General features: G+C 44.3%; 1 protein-coding gene across 3 annotated transcripts in view; it reads left to right on the forward strand.

The window, feature by feature from the left end:
• DLC1 (DLC1 Rho GTPase activating protein) overlaps window positions 1-15,377 on the forward strand; it is a 398,279-nt gene that overhangs the window by 349,041 nt on the left and 33,861 nt on the right. The window contains exon 1 of one of the 3 annotated variants that reach the window (XM_030832139.3): window positions 7,220-7,600. The exons of the other annotated variants lie outside the window; for them this stretch is intronic. Within the exon in view, the coding sequence (XP_030687999.1) occupies window positions 7,564-7,600 (37 nt within the window). The 5' untranslated portion in view covers window positions 7,220-7,563. Of the gene's footprint in view, window positions 1-7,219; window positions 7,601-15,377 lie in introns of those variants that run through there. 3 annotated transcript variants of the gene reach the window in all.

Here is a 15,377-nt window from a genome sequence, read left to right on the forward strand (position 1 = left end):
TTATCCCATTTAGTATTCAAACATAGACTTAAACAATAATGAGATAATATATTTTTGCTTATTAAATTAGCAAAATAAATGGAAATTATAATGCTGGCAATACTTAACATGAAGAGAAATAGGTACATTCAAACACTGGTAAAAATGTAAAATAGGTAATTACTTTCTAGTTCAGAAATATATATCAAATGTCCTAATACCCTTTGACCTCTTAAGTCAAAGTAAGTGAATTTGCCTAAAGAAATTATCATTCTTTTTTTAAAAATTTCTTTTTAAAATGTATTTATTTTTGGCTGTGTTGGGTCTTCGCTGCTGCGCGCGGGCTTTCTCTAGTTGCAGTGAGTGGGGGCTACTCTTTGTTGCGTTGCACAGGCTTCTCATTGTGGTGGCTTCTCTTGCTGCAGAGCACGGGCTCTAGGCACGCAGGCTTCAGTAGTTGTGGCACATGGGCTTCAGTAGTTGTGGCGTGCAGGCTCAGTAGTTGTGGCGCACATGCTTAGTTGCTCTGTGGCATGTGGGATCTTCCTGGAACAGGGCTTGAACCCGTGTTCCCTGCATTGGCAGGCGGATTCTTAACCACTGCGCCACCTGGGAAGTCCCGGAAATTACCATTCTTGCTCTTTAAAATTTATTATACAAGGATGTTCACTAAAGGAAAAATGGTGAAAAATTTAAAGTTCAACATTTAACTTATTTGTTGCGTATCCATAAGAAGGTATATGAAGCAACTATAAAAACCTCTATTCTTCAATACAGCAATATTTTAAGTGCAATAAAATATTACAAACAATATATTCTATGATCTCAATGCTGTACAATAAAAGTATCTGTCCTAAAAAACGGACTGAGGGCTTCCCTGGTGACGCAGTGGTTAAGAATCCTCCTACCAATGCAGGGGACACGGGTTCGAGCCCTGGTATGGTAAGATCCCACATGCTGCTGGAGCAACTAAGCCCGTGCGCCACAGCTACTGAGCCTGCGTTCTAGAGCCGGCGAGCCACAACTACTGAGCCTGCGTGCCGCAACTACTAAAGCCCGCGTGCCTAGAGACCGTGCTCCACAACGAGAAAAAAGCCACTGCAATGAGAAGCCCGCGCACCGCAACAAAGAGTAGCCCCCGCTCGCCACAACTAGAGAAAGCCCGTGTGCAGCAACGAAGACCCAACGCAGCCAAAAATAAATAAATAAATTTATTTACTTATTTATTTTTTAAAAAATGACTGAGAAGAGAGACATAAAAATGTAAATCATCTGCAGTGTCTCTGGTAGTGTGATTATGAGTTTTGTTTCTTTCTTTATACTTTCCCTATTTCCTAAACTTTTTAACAATAAATACTTTATAATCATAAAAGTTAAATAATAAGAAAGCAAAATATTAAATATTATTAGTGCTTATAAAATAATGTTGTCCATCCTCAGCTTTCAATAATGTGCTACAGACTAAAAAAAAAAAAACCTGTACTATTGAGGATAATGTCAGAATAAACAAAGAATCAAAAGCATGCCATTAAAATCGACTAATTCAGTGGGAAAGTAGCCCAGTTTCTTTTGTGGATTCAAAAAGGATCGCGATTTTTACTTTTCTCTGGCCTGACATTTGTGTTGTCAGAAGCCACTTGAAAGACTCAGAGCAGTCCTTGGTGAAGCTCAGATGACAGTTGGAGGTGGCAGAGGCACTGACTAGGTGTCCCGGGGTCCCTTCTCTTTCATTTTGAGCTGTGAAGCCTTGGGCTGATCAGCTATCTAAGCTATTAAATGAAATAGCCTTTCAAAGGAGATTCTACTGTAAATATTGTAATTATCTCAGGAAAGCATGCCCACTGATTTACCAAATCAGGATTATGTCCAACCCACCAGTGAACTATGACAGAACTGTATCTATTTCTACTTTCTACCTAAGAGCTTTCTTCTCCAAGCCCTCTTTTTATATTCTTTTGTTGGTCATTTGCCGAAGTTTTTTTTTTAACTGAGATATAATTGACATATAACATTACATCCGTTTCAGGTGTAAAACGTAACGATTCAATATATGTATATATTGCAAAATGATCACCACAGTAAGTCTAGAATAAGTCTAATTAACATCCATCACCACACATCATTGCAAAAAATTTTCTTTCTTATGGTTAGAGCTTTTAATATCTACCCTCTTAGTAACTTTCAAATATGCAATACGGTGTTATTAACTATAGTTACTATGCTCTACATGACATCCCAGGATTTATTTATTCCTGTTCAATTTTGTTTCATCAGCACACTGCCTTTCTAGGATTTAATAAATTGTTGTTGAATGATAAAAGTTCTGTGCCAGGCTAGATCATATTTGGGGCTTAAGTGATTATTCAGAAAGTAGATTTATATCACACTTATGCAGGAACAAGGGACTCCCCACTCTGAACTAAAACCATCACTGACAGATTAAGTTAACCTTCCCCATATTTTTAACTTCACTTGTTCAAAAGATGTAGTCAAAAAAAGGTCTGACTGAATAAGAGAGCTATTCTAGGTAGAATTAAAAGAAGGCTAATTTATCTCACCTCCTAAACACTTGCTTTTTCTCCTCTTTCACCATCCTACACCCCTGGCATCTGGGTTTCAGATATTTTTGAAAAGGCTAAATACCAGGGTAGATGGTGGGGAAAGAACCCACACTTGGTTCATGGAAGCTTAACCATAAATGAATGTTTTAAGGACAACCATTAAATTTCAAATTTAATTATTTCTCTGAATTGGATACTGTTTACAAATTATTTTAACAACTTTCTACTATTTGTCATATTTCCTTCGAACATTACAAATAAAAAACTATTTTCCGCACTCATTTCACAATGCTCCATTGAACACAAATTATATTACATTTTCCAAGCATCAGTCTTTTAGTTCCTGTGGGAGAGAAATAAATTTCCAAAGAGATTGCTTGGCTCCTATCACTAGAGCAGAGGTTTAAACTAGTTACCCCAGGGCTAAATGAAGCCCAAAGTTGAAATTACTTGGCATGTGTTTCAATTTTTTTTAATTAGTGCCAGCATCTAAAAACTGGGACGTGTGGTATAAAAATTTAGAAATCTATGGGCTCTTGAAAAACAATCTCTAAACCCAGAACAATGGGTTGCTGTGTTAACACAGCCAACAACCAAGTGAGCCTGAGTGGCAGTGCTTCTTGGAGGGCTTCTGGGTTCCTCACTTTTCACCATCCCACTGTGACTTGCTTCCCTCACCAGCATTACCTGCCTGAGTGCCTGTAGACACCTAAGTTTTATTCTTTTTTCTTTAATGGAAAAAATGTGGGAAAAAATGCAAGAGGACAAATGCCCTTGGACAATATCAATGATATCTAATAGTAATCATTAAAATAGAGTAGGAACCAGAGAGTAGCCCACTTAGCCACTCAGCCTTCTGTCATGCAGCTTAGGAGTTCGCTCTGTGATTTTTGTGGCCTTGGTAATACAACACTTGAATGTGGAAACATCCATGTAGATGACAGGGCACAGCTATCCCTGTGAACAGCTTCCTGAAACTGATGCTCCAACTGAGAACAGCGTGGCAGGAAGTGAACAGCAGCAGCGCAGGTCCTCATGTCAAAGCTTTTGCTGTTGTTTGTTTTAACCTCCATTGAGAGCAAATACTTAACAGCAGCAACAACGGTAGCAAAAAAACTTGGTGTAATTTGTGACGGCTTTTTATTCTCATGTATTGAAGGGGTACCAGAAGACCATATATACTGCGGGCTGGGGAATGTGCTACATTAATCTCTGCCTCTTACAGTCCAGTGTTTCAATACCCAAATCTCATGTCATGCATCAGCTAACAAACCCAGTCTAATGGCATCTTCCAATGACAGACAAATGACACCATGGGTGATGAGTTGAAGGTTACATGGAGAGGAAGGACTCTGCTCTGTCCTGGGGACCCTCTTTCATCTGGAAAGGACCACTGTTTGTTTAACTCTTAATGACTTTTCACTTCTTCCTTCCCCCAGTTTGTAAAGACTCCTCAGATTCCCAAAGGTTGAAGTCAAGGTCTTGTTTTGTTTTCATCTTCTCCTAGATGATTATTTAAATACTAATTGCATGGCTTAGTTTGATGTGAACACTTAGTAATATATAATAATAATGTCTACCCTTGTCGAGTGCTTATTATGTGCCAAGCACTAATGTTCCTGAGCTTTTTCAATCCTCATTAAAAACCTCATGAGATATGCATTGTTTAAACCTCTTTTTTCAAAGATGAAGAAACCGAAGTTTGGGAGGCTAAATACTATACTCATCACACAGCTGATAAGTGGCCTTTTCCAAGAGTCCTTCTTTCAACCATATTCTACAAATGTAGCAGTTTTCAAAATGTAGCATGTCCATTTCTAACAGGAGTAAGAATTTAAAAAATAAAATTTGGGATTTGGCCCAGGTCACAGGCTGTGTCAATAAACCAAAGAATGGAAGAAAATGATGAGATTCAGGGAAGGTCAAATGCAGACCAATGCATCACCAAGGAAAATGTGTCGGGAATTATTAATACTACTAGGTGATGAGCAATCCATATCTCACAAACCTCCAGAGAGAGGGAATGAAATGAGAGAAGATCCAGAGGAGACAACATCAGTGATCAAGGAAAAAGGAATGAGGTTTGAACAAGAAGAGACAAAAAGATTAGCAGGTTCTATTCTGGGAAGATGAATACTTAGTGGCAGGTGGTACATCAAGATTGCACAGACCCTAGAAACCCAATTCACTTAAAACACAACTTCAGGGCTTCCCTGGTGGCGCAGTGGTTGAGAGTCCGCCTGCCGATGCAGGGAACACGGGTTCGTGCCCTGGTCCGGGAAGATCCCACATGCCGCGGAGCGGCTGGGCCTGTGAGCCATGGCCGCTGAGCCTGCGCGTCCGGAGCCTGTGCTCCACAACGGGAGAGGCCACAACAGTGAGAGGCCCGCGTACCGCAAAAAAAAAAAAACCACAACTTCACCCAGCTAATAATACATATTAAGAATTTATTCTGAGAATTGATATGCTTTGGAGGAGATGCTTAGAATATCTGTAACTTTGAGGTTTGGATTGTTAATAAATAAGGGAAGTTAGTGTATAAGAGAAGTTTAGGTGGTATACTCCTATTTCCTAAGTTCGAAGTACGCACTGCAGCCTGAACGAAGATTTCAAAATGCAAATCTGATCCTGGGATGCCTTCTTCCTTTACAGTGGCTTCTCACTGTTTATTGCTGTTAAGGATTTTTAAAACTCCTCAACACAGTCATGCAGGGAATTGAAAGTTCTTGCCTTTACTTTTCCAGTATCCCCTGAATCACATTCCCCCTTGCTGGCAACTGTGGGTGGTTTTTTTTGTTTGTTTTGTTTTGTTTTTGCGGTACGCGGGCCTCTCACTGTTGTGGCCTCTCCGGTTGCGGAGCACAGGCTCCGGACGCGCAGGCTCAGCGGCCATGGCTCACGGGCCCAGCCGCTCCGCGGCATGTGGGATCCTCCCAGACCAGGGCACGAACCCATGTCCCCTGCATCGGCAGGCGGACTCTCAACCACTGCGCCACCAGGGAAGCCCACTGTGGGTGTTTTGACAGTTCCTGCAGCTTACGAATTTCAGAGGGAAGCTCCCTCTTCTTGTCTTTCTGGGCCAGGTCAGGTCCCCACTTCCTGGGGCCCTCACAGCACCTCTTTTTCATAAGCCCCTGTTGCTTCCTCAGCAGATTAAACTCTGAGCAGGCAGAAGTGGGCCTGCCCTTGCTTATTTTGGTGTCCCCAGCAGTTCTAAGTAGGTAAAAGCCCTGGAAATACCTGTGAAGTAAAGGAACCCCTCGCCCTCCAGAGATGCCACTCTTCAGAGCCCAATTCTGGTTTGGGTAAATAAGGAAGTCAGTCGTGAAATGAGTGTTTTTATTTTGTTTTTGAAAAAATGGGGTGAAAAAGAGTCTTGCGTATGTCAACTAAGACACAGCTATGAAATCAATACATTTTAAACTATAATCAAGAGACTAAATTCTCCCATTTGCATTTAACCCCACTTAAAAAGACTCTGCTCCAAGCTTCCGTATCCCCTACCCTTTATATATCTCCATCTAAGACACTATATATATTTCACTTATTTATTTTGTTTATTGTGCATCTTCCCCACTAGGAAGGAAACTCCAGAAGGGAAGGGATGTTTATATTTTTTGTTCCCTGCTATATCTCCAGAGCCTAGAACACTGTTTGGCACACGGTAAATAAATGCTCTGGATATATTTGTTGAATGAATGAGTTTAGGTTAGTAGTTTTCTTTGCGCAGCGGTAATAGGCAGAAAGCATCAATTAGCCCCAAAGGAAATTTTCATGCAATCCAGGTCTGAGTTTTTAAAAATCTTACAAAGATTATAGTCAATTGTGATCTTTTAAAATGAGGCTTCCTTTTATATCAGGGGTCCTCAAATTAAAGTGCACCAGAATCACCTGAGGGCTTGTTAAAAAATGCAGGTTCTCAACATCAGAGATTCTAATTCTGCAGCCTAGAGTCCACTCTACCAGTTCCAGGAGCTGCACTGGGTTGTGGCCCAAGGGCCTTGGTTTGGAAAACACTGGTTCTGACTGCACACTGCAGAGTCAGCACGTGCTGAGTATAAGTTGTCCCTCTCTACCACAGTGTCAGTTATTTACTTTTGCTCTGTACCCCTGTGCACCTTAGCAATGAATGATGAATGTCCCAGGGACAGGTCCTCTTCTCCCGATTTTACACATGGCGAAACACTGACTCACCCCTACCTCCCCACTTCGCCTCCGTTCCCAGGAATTTATGCGGTTCCCATCAGGAAGAGAGGCAGAATAACAGAGGTTAAAAAAAAAAAAAAAAGTGTGCAAAGCTACCAAGAAAAAGATGAGGGGGAAAGTGCGTGGTGTCCCAGCGTGGAGCCCAGACCTCCCCAGCAAGTAAATGCCTCCTGGGTCCAGCCTTTGTCTTGCCAATAGTTGGGAGAATTTTAGGGGCTTCCCCCTGCAGACTCGCGGGCCGGAGGAAAGCATTCCAGACCCTGGCGGAGGAGGAGCCGGGCGGAGCGGAGCTAGGAGGGGCGGGGCCAGGGAACTGCCTGAGGCGGCGGTGGGCAAGTCGGGCCGCAGGGAGGAGGGGAGGGGAGGTGTCTGAGCTCGAGGTGGGGCGGGGCCAGGAGAGCGGGGTGGGGCCTGAGGCCTGCGAGAGGCTGCTGCTGGCTACCCTGGCAGCGGGGAGGCGACGCGCAGGGCCTGGTCCCTCCACTCAGGGGTGGGCGGTGCGGGAGGGCGCGGCCGGCTGGCTACGCGGGAGGCAGAGCGCTCCAGCGGCTAGTGCGAGGGCGCTTCGCTCTGGTCCTGGCCATGGCCGTACTCTCAGGAAGCCAGCGCTCCCGGGCTTCTCGCCCAGCTCCCTGAGCGCTCTCCCTTTTCGATCTCGGGCAGACACCAAGTTCTTTCCGGAGTGGCGAGTAAGGATGCGCTGAGGACCGCTGGGTCGCGCGTCTCGGGTGCCGCCGTGGGTCCGGGCGCCGGAGCCGAGCTGCGTGGGGCTGCCTCGATTTCCCCACTGCGCGCCCGCCGTCCCCCGCCACACTTGATGTGCAGAGAGAAGCCGGACACCATGATCCTAACACGTAAGCTAGACTTGTGCCTTGCCGTCAGGCCGGCCGCAAGAGCCAGCTGCGGAGGGGACCCGCCGCGGAGGAAATGTCACCCTGCCTTGTCAAGTCGGTGCCTGACGTTCTGTGCTTTTGCAGCGCTTTCCGAGGAGGCTCGGAACAGTGTCGCCCGAGTTTCTTGGAGTGGAGGAGGTGGAGTGTGGGGAAAACAAGGGTCGTAGTTCGGGGAGGGAGGTCTTAATCTCGGGTAATGACCCCTGGGGGCCGCGGGCCGGCACGCCCGGTGGGCTCCGGGAAGGGCTGCGGGCTGGAAGGCGACCGTGACTGATGAAGTGAAACCCACAATAACTTCCCGCCCGGCCTGGGGGCGCAGGGCCGGTCCGGGATCGCAGGACCCGTTGGCTTCCTGCCCAGCTGCGCTGGCGGCCCTTCTATTCTTTTCTAAATCCCAGGCGGTGGCCTCTGGCTCTGAGGGTCGCGGCGCGATCTTCTTTCTACTCTCTTCCCTTCGAGGACCGTTCCGGGCTCCGTACTTGCTGTCCTTCACCATGCAAGTCCAAAATCAACGTTGACTCTCTTGAGAATCTTATTTAGGGATGTTTAGACCGTAGTGACCCTTGGAAAGTTTTTTTTTTTAACTACTTTAAAGTAAATTCACCAAAAAATTGTTTTAATTTCCAGCCGTCTTTGTTCAAGTATTTTAGACGCTGGAAAATAACTCAGGCTTAGCCAGGAAAGTCTCGCTTTGGTGGCTGCCGGCCTCTGGAGAATGTTGGAGGTGTTTAGCCAGTCCAACATGTGGGGCGCCTGCTGGAAGGCTATGCCTTCACGTGCTGGGGCGTTGGATTGGGTTTCCTAAAATGCCCCATGGAGACGCCCACGCCCTTGGCTCCGGAGGAGGCGCCCGCGCGCCGAGAGTCCCGGGGCCGGCGAAAGGAAGGAAGCGCACCGCGCGATCCGGCTTTTTCCGTAGCGAGGCGACGGCCTTTTGGACCCCTACCCCCCTCTGTGTCCCTGTCCCCACCTCCAGCGTCGCGGGCCGAGCCTTTGATCCTTCGAGAGGAGTTACACCTCTGGCCACGGCAAACCGACGCCGCCACGTGTAACTTACTGTCTCCGCGCTACTTCCCCAGCGCACAGCCCCTGTCTCGAGGGGAGTCAGAGCGAGCCCGGAGTGAGGCCGGCGGGGTGGGAATCCTGGGTCTGCAGCCTGCTTGCTGGGCGAATCTGGGAATTGACAGGACGTCTCTGTACCTCCTTCATCTGCAACATGGGGGTAATAACTGTGTTTACTGCGTGGGGAGGTGTTGAGGATCAAACGAGCTAATACAAGGGCTTAGCCCAGTGTCTGGGACTGATGTTCAGTACCCAATTTATGCTAATTAGTGTAGAAGTAAGCCCCTGCATATAGTCATTAATCTGTACTGTGGAGAAGAAAACCTTTCCTCATGCTTGCGTTGACTGAGTCATTTTACACTCAACTTGCTTAGCAAATGGGTACATTCTTAGGATTCAGAAGCTGCCTCAGTGATTGCCGGTGAGATGGAGGAATGCAGTCCAGGCAGAGCCATCCGTTATGCAAAGATGCGTGAGGGCGGAATATATGACGCATTTGGATGGAAAAAAATCACAGCTATGGAGAAGGCAGAATACTGAGTCTCAAATTACATTTTTTTTTTTTTTTTTGCAAAACTCTGTTTGCTGAAGGGATGAGGGAAAATAATAGCCCAGCAGAACTCTGGATGTAAATCTATCAGCAGCTCCAAGAGGTTGACTAATTCAGCATCCATCTGGACTGCAGGCTGGTCCTCCGCAGAGATAATTTGCCGAGCATAAGTGTGGAATTAATGCAGGCACCCAGTGCCATCTTGGCTTGCAGCCTGCAGCAGATGGTCCGAGGGGTGCCCCGTAAGTCAACAGCCCCCCTAATAGAACTAAAGTCCTGGGAAATGAGTGTCAAATAGTTAGCAGGTGTGCATTCAGACGTTATTTCGAGACGTTTTCTGAGAAAATGTTGGCGATTGTGTGTATTAATTTTTATTGTGGCCTGCCAGATTTACAGCGTGGTCCAATCCTAGGTGCATATTTTTTTCATTAGCACTACTGTTCAGAGTTTAAAATGAAGCACAGCAGACTTTCTCTCCCAGCTGTTTTTAAAAGTTTGCTTTTGACAAAACCAGATTTTATTTTATTTCAAGCCACCTTACACCAGGGGGCCGCAACCCCGGGCCCGCGGACCCATACCGGTCCGTGGCCTGTTAGGAACCTGGCCGCACAGCAGGAGGTGAGTGGTTGGGGAGCGAGCGAAGCTGCGTCTGCTGCCGCCCATCGCTCTTCATCACTCGCGTTACTGCCGGAACCATCCCCCCACCCCGGTCTGTGGAAAAATTGCCTTCCGCGAAACCGGTCGTGGTGCCAAAAAGGTTGGGGACCGCCGCCTTACCAAACTTACTGGAAGCTCAAGAAAGGGGGCTGACATGGTTTCCCTACTCCACAGAATGAGATTAAGTAGCTTCCAACTTGATCTTTCCCAAGAGTGGATGAGAAACGTCATTTCAGTGACTTACTTATGTATTAACTTCCTAATTGTGGATCTTATGAGAAACACCATTTACCTCCTTAAAGAATGAAAATGTTACACTGTTAAGCAATTAACTATGGCTAAGTGAAGGCGGTGTTCCAAGTTTTAATACACTGGACTAATCAAAGGATTTTCCTATAGTTTTGGAGCAAAGGTTCTGAGAGACCGGATGCCCCTTTAAAACTAAAGCCTTTTTTTCTTTATTTTGTTATTGTTCTATATTGTAGTTCAAAAACCAAAGACCAAGCAAAGTTTAAGGGTGTTTTTACATTAAAGGGGGGTGTTTGGTTGCTTCTGGAAAATATACCAGATTAATAGAAAAGCTTGTTATGATTAAACAATTTATCCCTGTGAAGTGGGTGAAAAATGTAGGTAGTACTTAAACTCTTCCTTGTAAAACTGGTGTGGTGCTTTAAAGAGGGTATGGGAGGCCCCAGTGAGATGCCTTGCAATCAGAAGCTTGGTGGGATTCCAAGAGGTGGTTTTAAATACAAAAATAAGTACTTGGGTTTCCCTTGGTGTCCCCATGGAGATTTTAAGCCATGATGCAACGTTCAAATGAGAGTGGTATTTTTATGACTTAGGTGGGTAAATATGCAATTTGAAAATATTCAGGGGAGGGTGATTTGGTTCAGAAGAATGGGGGCATCCAAAGTACAGTGGGTGAAGTGAATCGTACTTTTCTGAAGAGAGCCTTGTGCTGGACAGGATGGTCCAGTATTGTAAACACGCGTTTCTCATGCTTAGCTCTCCTTCCTAGCAACAGGAAGACGGAAATGAGGCCATGCAAAAAAAAAAAAAAAAAGACCCTGAAGGTTCCAGACAATACTTGACCCACCCTAGCATTCACCCTGTACAACCAGAGGACTTGCAAAAATAAAAATAACTTCAGATGTTTCCCCTTCCTCCCTGGACATTGCCAAATCGCTAAAGACCGAATTCTCAGTGCTTTAGAACATTATAGCACAAGCTGGCCCATGGTACAACTGTCAGGGAGGCTCACGTCATGCCAAGCCTGTTGAAATTATAAAGCAGACCCGGGGAGAAGGGTGATTTTCATTTTTAAAGTTGGGTTAGTCTAATGCTTAGAATTATATGAGTTAGAATCCAGTGGAGGAGAGAGAATTTAATTTCTAAACTTAGTCATTTCTCTTGAGTTTCTCTGAGTGTTCATTTTAGCTGGGTTTACCTCTAAGACACTTACTTTGGCATTGGGGGCTACAACACAAAGGAGTAATCTATACAGCGTTCAAGACATCAAAAATTGTCCTCTTTGCTGGTGGTCAGGGGGAACTTATACTCAACCATAAAGTATAAATATCCAGCACTGTGTCCTAAAAAGCACAGTCCCAAGTGCCTCTTTTCCATGGCTGTGAAATTAGGAGGAAAATGCTCTTCTGCAGTGGATTTTCACAATTGTCTGTGTATCTGATTGTGTGGCCATTGTGTAGGGAGGAGTTCCGGGACTTGATGGTAATTCTTACTCTTTTAAGAAGGACAGTGCTATAGGGTTAAAATATGTTTTATAAGAACGGATGGCTGGAGTGAGTACAATCAGTGGTGTTTTCTTGTCGCCTCAAATTAGTCAGAAATCTCATTAATGTAAAAGGGGTAAGATTCCCAGATGAGAAAGGCTCTTCCTGTCTGTTTGTACTTTTCCTTGTGGGAGCCTGTGTTGTTGTTAAGGATTATCATGATCAATGATAAGTAGGGTGTAGTCCTGCTGGAGCTTCTTTAATTAGGTCTACTGTGTCTTAACATTTTTTTCACTAGCTATTCCCTTCTTGCCATCATAATTAACAATGGGTAGGAAGAAAGTCTTGAGTTTTTAGCCCATATGTATATAGATAGATAGATAGATAGATACACACATAAACAATAGTCATCCTTCTCTAGTGTGGATACTCCTTTTTAATTTTTATTAAAAATCCACAGACTTTTGACAGAATAGTAATAACATTATAGAAGCTAAAATTTATTGTGAAGTTTGCTTTCATTGTCACATGTAATCTTCACGGCAACCTCACAAAGTAGATATAATTATTCCCATTTTACAGATGAGGAATCTGAGGCTCGGGGGAGTTCACTACCTTGCCTGAGATCACCTGCTGTACATGATAGCTAGGATTTCATCCAGGTGTGTGTGGCCGTAGATTCCAGTTATGGACATATATTTGGCAGGAGTTGATTCAATTGAGGAAACAATATTTAGTGGCCAAATAGAACCTTGCAATTACTTTGCGGTTTCCTAGGGGGCTTGTGCTGGTAGGTAGAGAGCTGAAATGTTAGGGTCCCAGGTTGACAAATGAGTGGTTTCTGCGTCCTGTCTCAGGGGCCTCATGAATGGAGAACTCGAGCCTCTGTCTTTAATATTTGGGGAAGGGGGTTGGGATACCATTTCCTAGCCCCTATTGACTGTACTGAACAGTGCTTTCTTCAGTGAAATTCAGTGAAAGTATTCCAAAATAATATTTCTAAGGGAAAGTTTTCTCCCAGCCGTCACTGAAAACATTTTGAATGGCATCTTGAAAAGGCCTACCTACCAGGAAATAGTGTTCTTGGGCACCAAAAGGTAAAATATTATTCCTCACTAAAGCCAAGCCAACACACAATGGGAATCATTCTCTCTAATCCTTCATCCTTGTTTTTTAAAATGCTGCTACTAGAGTGAGTTTCATAGTGGAAAGTAAGCTCCTTTTCTGTCCACACATACCTCAACTTGATGGCCTTCTCACGTCTTACCCCCTCCCACCTCCAGGAGAAAAATCAAAGGCGAACTGAAGGCTGAGGTCAGTGCATGGAGTCCTCAGATGCCTTTGACACCTCCCATCCACATTTTGTTCTCTTCCCTGCCCCACCTCTGAGTGTCCTGTGGAGAGGGCTGGAGGCTGCTTCCTGCAGCTCGACAGAAAGGCGCCTTCCTCCTCCTTGTAGGAGTCTCTAGAGGATGTCTGAGGGACAAAAGTTTTCCACACCCTGAGTTTGTAGCATTTCCCAGGCTGCAGCACTTAGGAAGCCAGAGAGGAAGGGACCTGGGAGGTGCAGTCCAGCCTTGCTATGCCCGTTGTCACACTCAGGTGACGAAGTAGATAGAAGATGCAGAAATTCTGAAATCATCTTCACCTGCCGTCCTGAGTTTGGAGAAGTCATCAACTCATAAAAGGACATCTCCTCACAACTCCCCTTTTCAAACTGTGTGGCACCAAAAAGGGATCTTGTATTGTGCTTATGCATTTGTAAAAGTCATTCCATGTGAAATTACAGAACTTTGCAAAGGCAGCCTGGAAAAACATTGCCTCTTCCCTACTGGGGGCAACTGAGTTGCCTGGACGTTCAATGACTAGTCCAAGGTCATGTGTGAGTTGAATGGAACTTCAGACCCCTTCCTGCCCCATGTGTAAACAAAACGGGGAAACAACAAAATAAGGATCTTAATGTGTTTGTAGGAAAAATGTATGTTATAAAACCAGTAATGTTCTTAAACTAAACAGATGGACCTGCGTCACATTTTGACCAGTAGATTTTGTGTGTTTGGGGGGCTGGGTGTCAAGAGCGATTTTGATGAAAATAATTCTTTAGCTCACCTAGAAAACAGTAATACTTATTTTTCTTACACCTTTCGCACAAAACTGAGAAAGTCACATTGAACACAGGCATACCTTGGAGGTATTGCAGGTTCGGTTCCAGACCACAAGAGTAAAGCAAGTCACGTGAACTTTTTCGGTTTCCCATTGCGTATAAAAGTGATGTTTGGGGCTTCCCTGGTGGCGCAGTGGTTGAGAGTCCGCCTGCAGATGCAGGGGACACGGGTTCGTGCCCTGGTCCGGGAAGATCCCACGTGCCGCGGAGCAGCTAGGCCCGTGAGCCATGGCCGCTGGGCCTGCACATCTGGAGCCTGTGCTCCGCAACAGGAGAGGCCACAACAGTGAGAGGCCCGCGTACCGCAAAAAAAAAAGTGATGTCTAAAAGATTATGTCTAAACATAATGCTGTTTAGCATTTTTCCAACAGCATTTTTTAATGCTGTTGGAAAAGTGGCCCCAATAATAGACTTGATCAACACAGGGTTGCCACAAACCTTCCATTTGTAAAAACTGCAGTATCTACAAAGTACAGTAACATGAGATCTGCCTGTAGTGCTTCCTGTTTGAGGTTAGACGTAGGAGTGGCTAAAAGCTGCTTGTATTAACCAGTATCTGCCATGTTTTTATTTTCATTGGTCTTTGATAAGGCAACTTGATGTTTCATTCAATTCTAGATCTTTTTTCTCTGTCAGGATGCACTGAAATATGAGTGAACAGTTTCTTTAGAATCTCTCACTATTCTCTTTATTTCTAACTTAAGGTTTTTGTAACACTACAATTTGCACAATATTTTCTCTCTCCTGTGCTATAACGCTGTAGAACTTAGGGAAAAGGCCAAAGATTGGGGAAGGGTTGTTTAGTAGAATAAGCTTTGCTAACATATGTAAAAGAAAGACTTGATGAGCCTGTCAGTCTTTAATGGTGAAGATAGGGAGGTAGTTGTTATTTTAGGTTTGTGACCAGGTATTTTTGCCTTGAAAAATAAGTTTAAAAGGAAGTGGATTACGTAATCGTAAACCATGTACTTCACTTAATGAAAAAAATGAGGCTCAGAAAAATAAGGCCCTTAAAGTTGGTTTAAGATGGTTTCCTTTCTTGAAATTATTTTCTTAATCTACCCAATTATCATCTTTAAAGGACTTAGTATTTAAAGAGCTCTTTCAAATCACTTTTCTTAGTAATGCATGGTTTGAAATGCATAAATATTTGATGCAAAATACTAGAAGTGTGTGTGTGTGTATGTGTGTGTAAATGGAAGGTTTTTTTGCCCCACCCCAGATTGAAATGAAGTAGAAAGATGTGATGATGCAGTATCCATTTCCTTAATAGTTTATTTTCATTTCAGTTTGACTATTTTGTGTTGGGTAGTAAGTGCCAATGTTTGATTCATTGGGAGATGTTTTCTGTTCCTGGAAATAACTAGATCAACTCAAGCCTGGAGTGCCTGAAGGTGCCTGGTCATGCCTGGGCTTAAACGAATACAGAGCTGTTTGCCTTTGCAAGGGAAGGGCATATATTTTTTGATATGAGCTACTTGCTTTTTCCCGGTTTGTGTGTTAAAAACTGTGTTTTGCAAACACTTGACCTAAATGACCCCCAGAGGGGATTTCAATTCATTTAACTCTGCA

This window comes from Globicephala melas, chromosome 21, assembly GCF_963455315.2.
Source record: "Globicephala melas chromosome 21, mGloMel1.2, whole genome shotgun sequence".
Classification (NCBI taxonomy): domain Eukaryota; kingdom Metazoa; phylum Chordata; class Mammalia; order Artiodactyla; family Delphinidae; genus Globicephala; species Globicephala melas.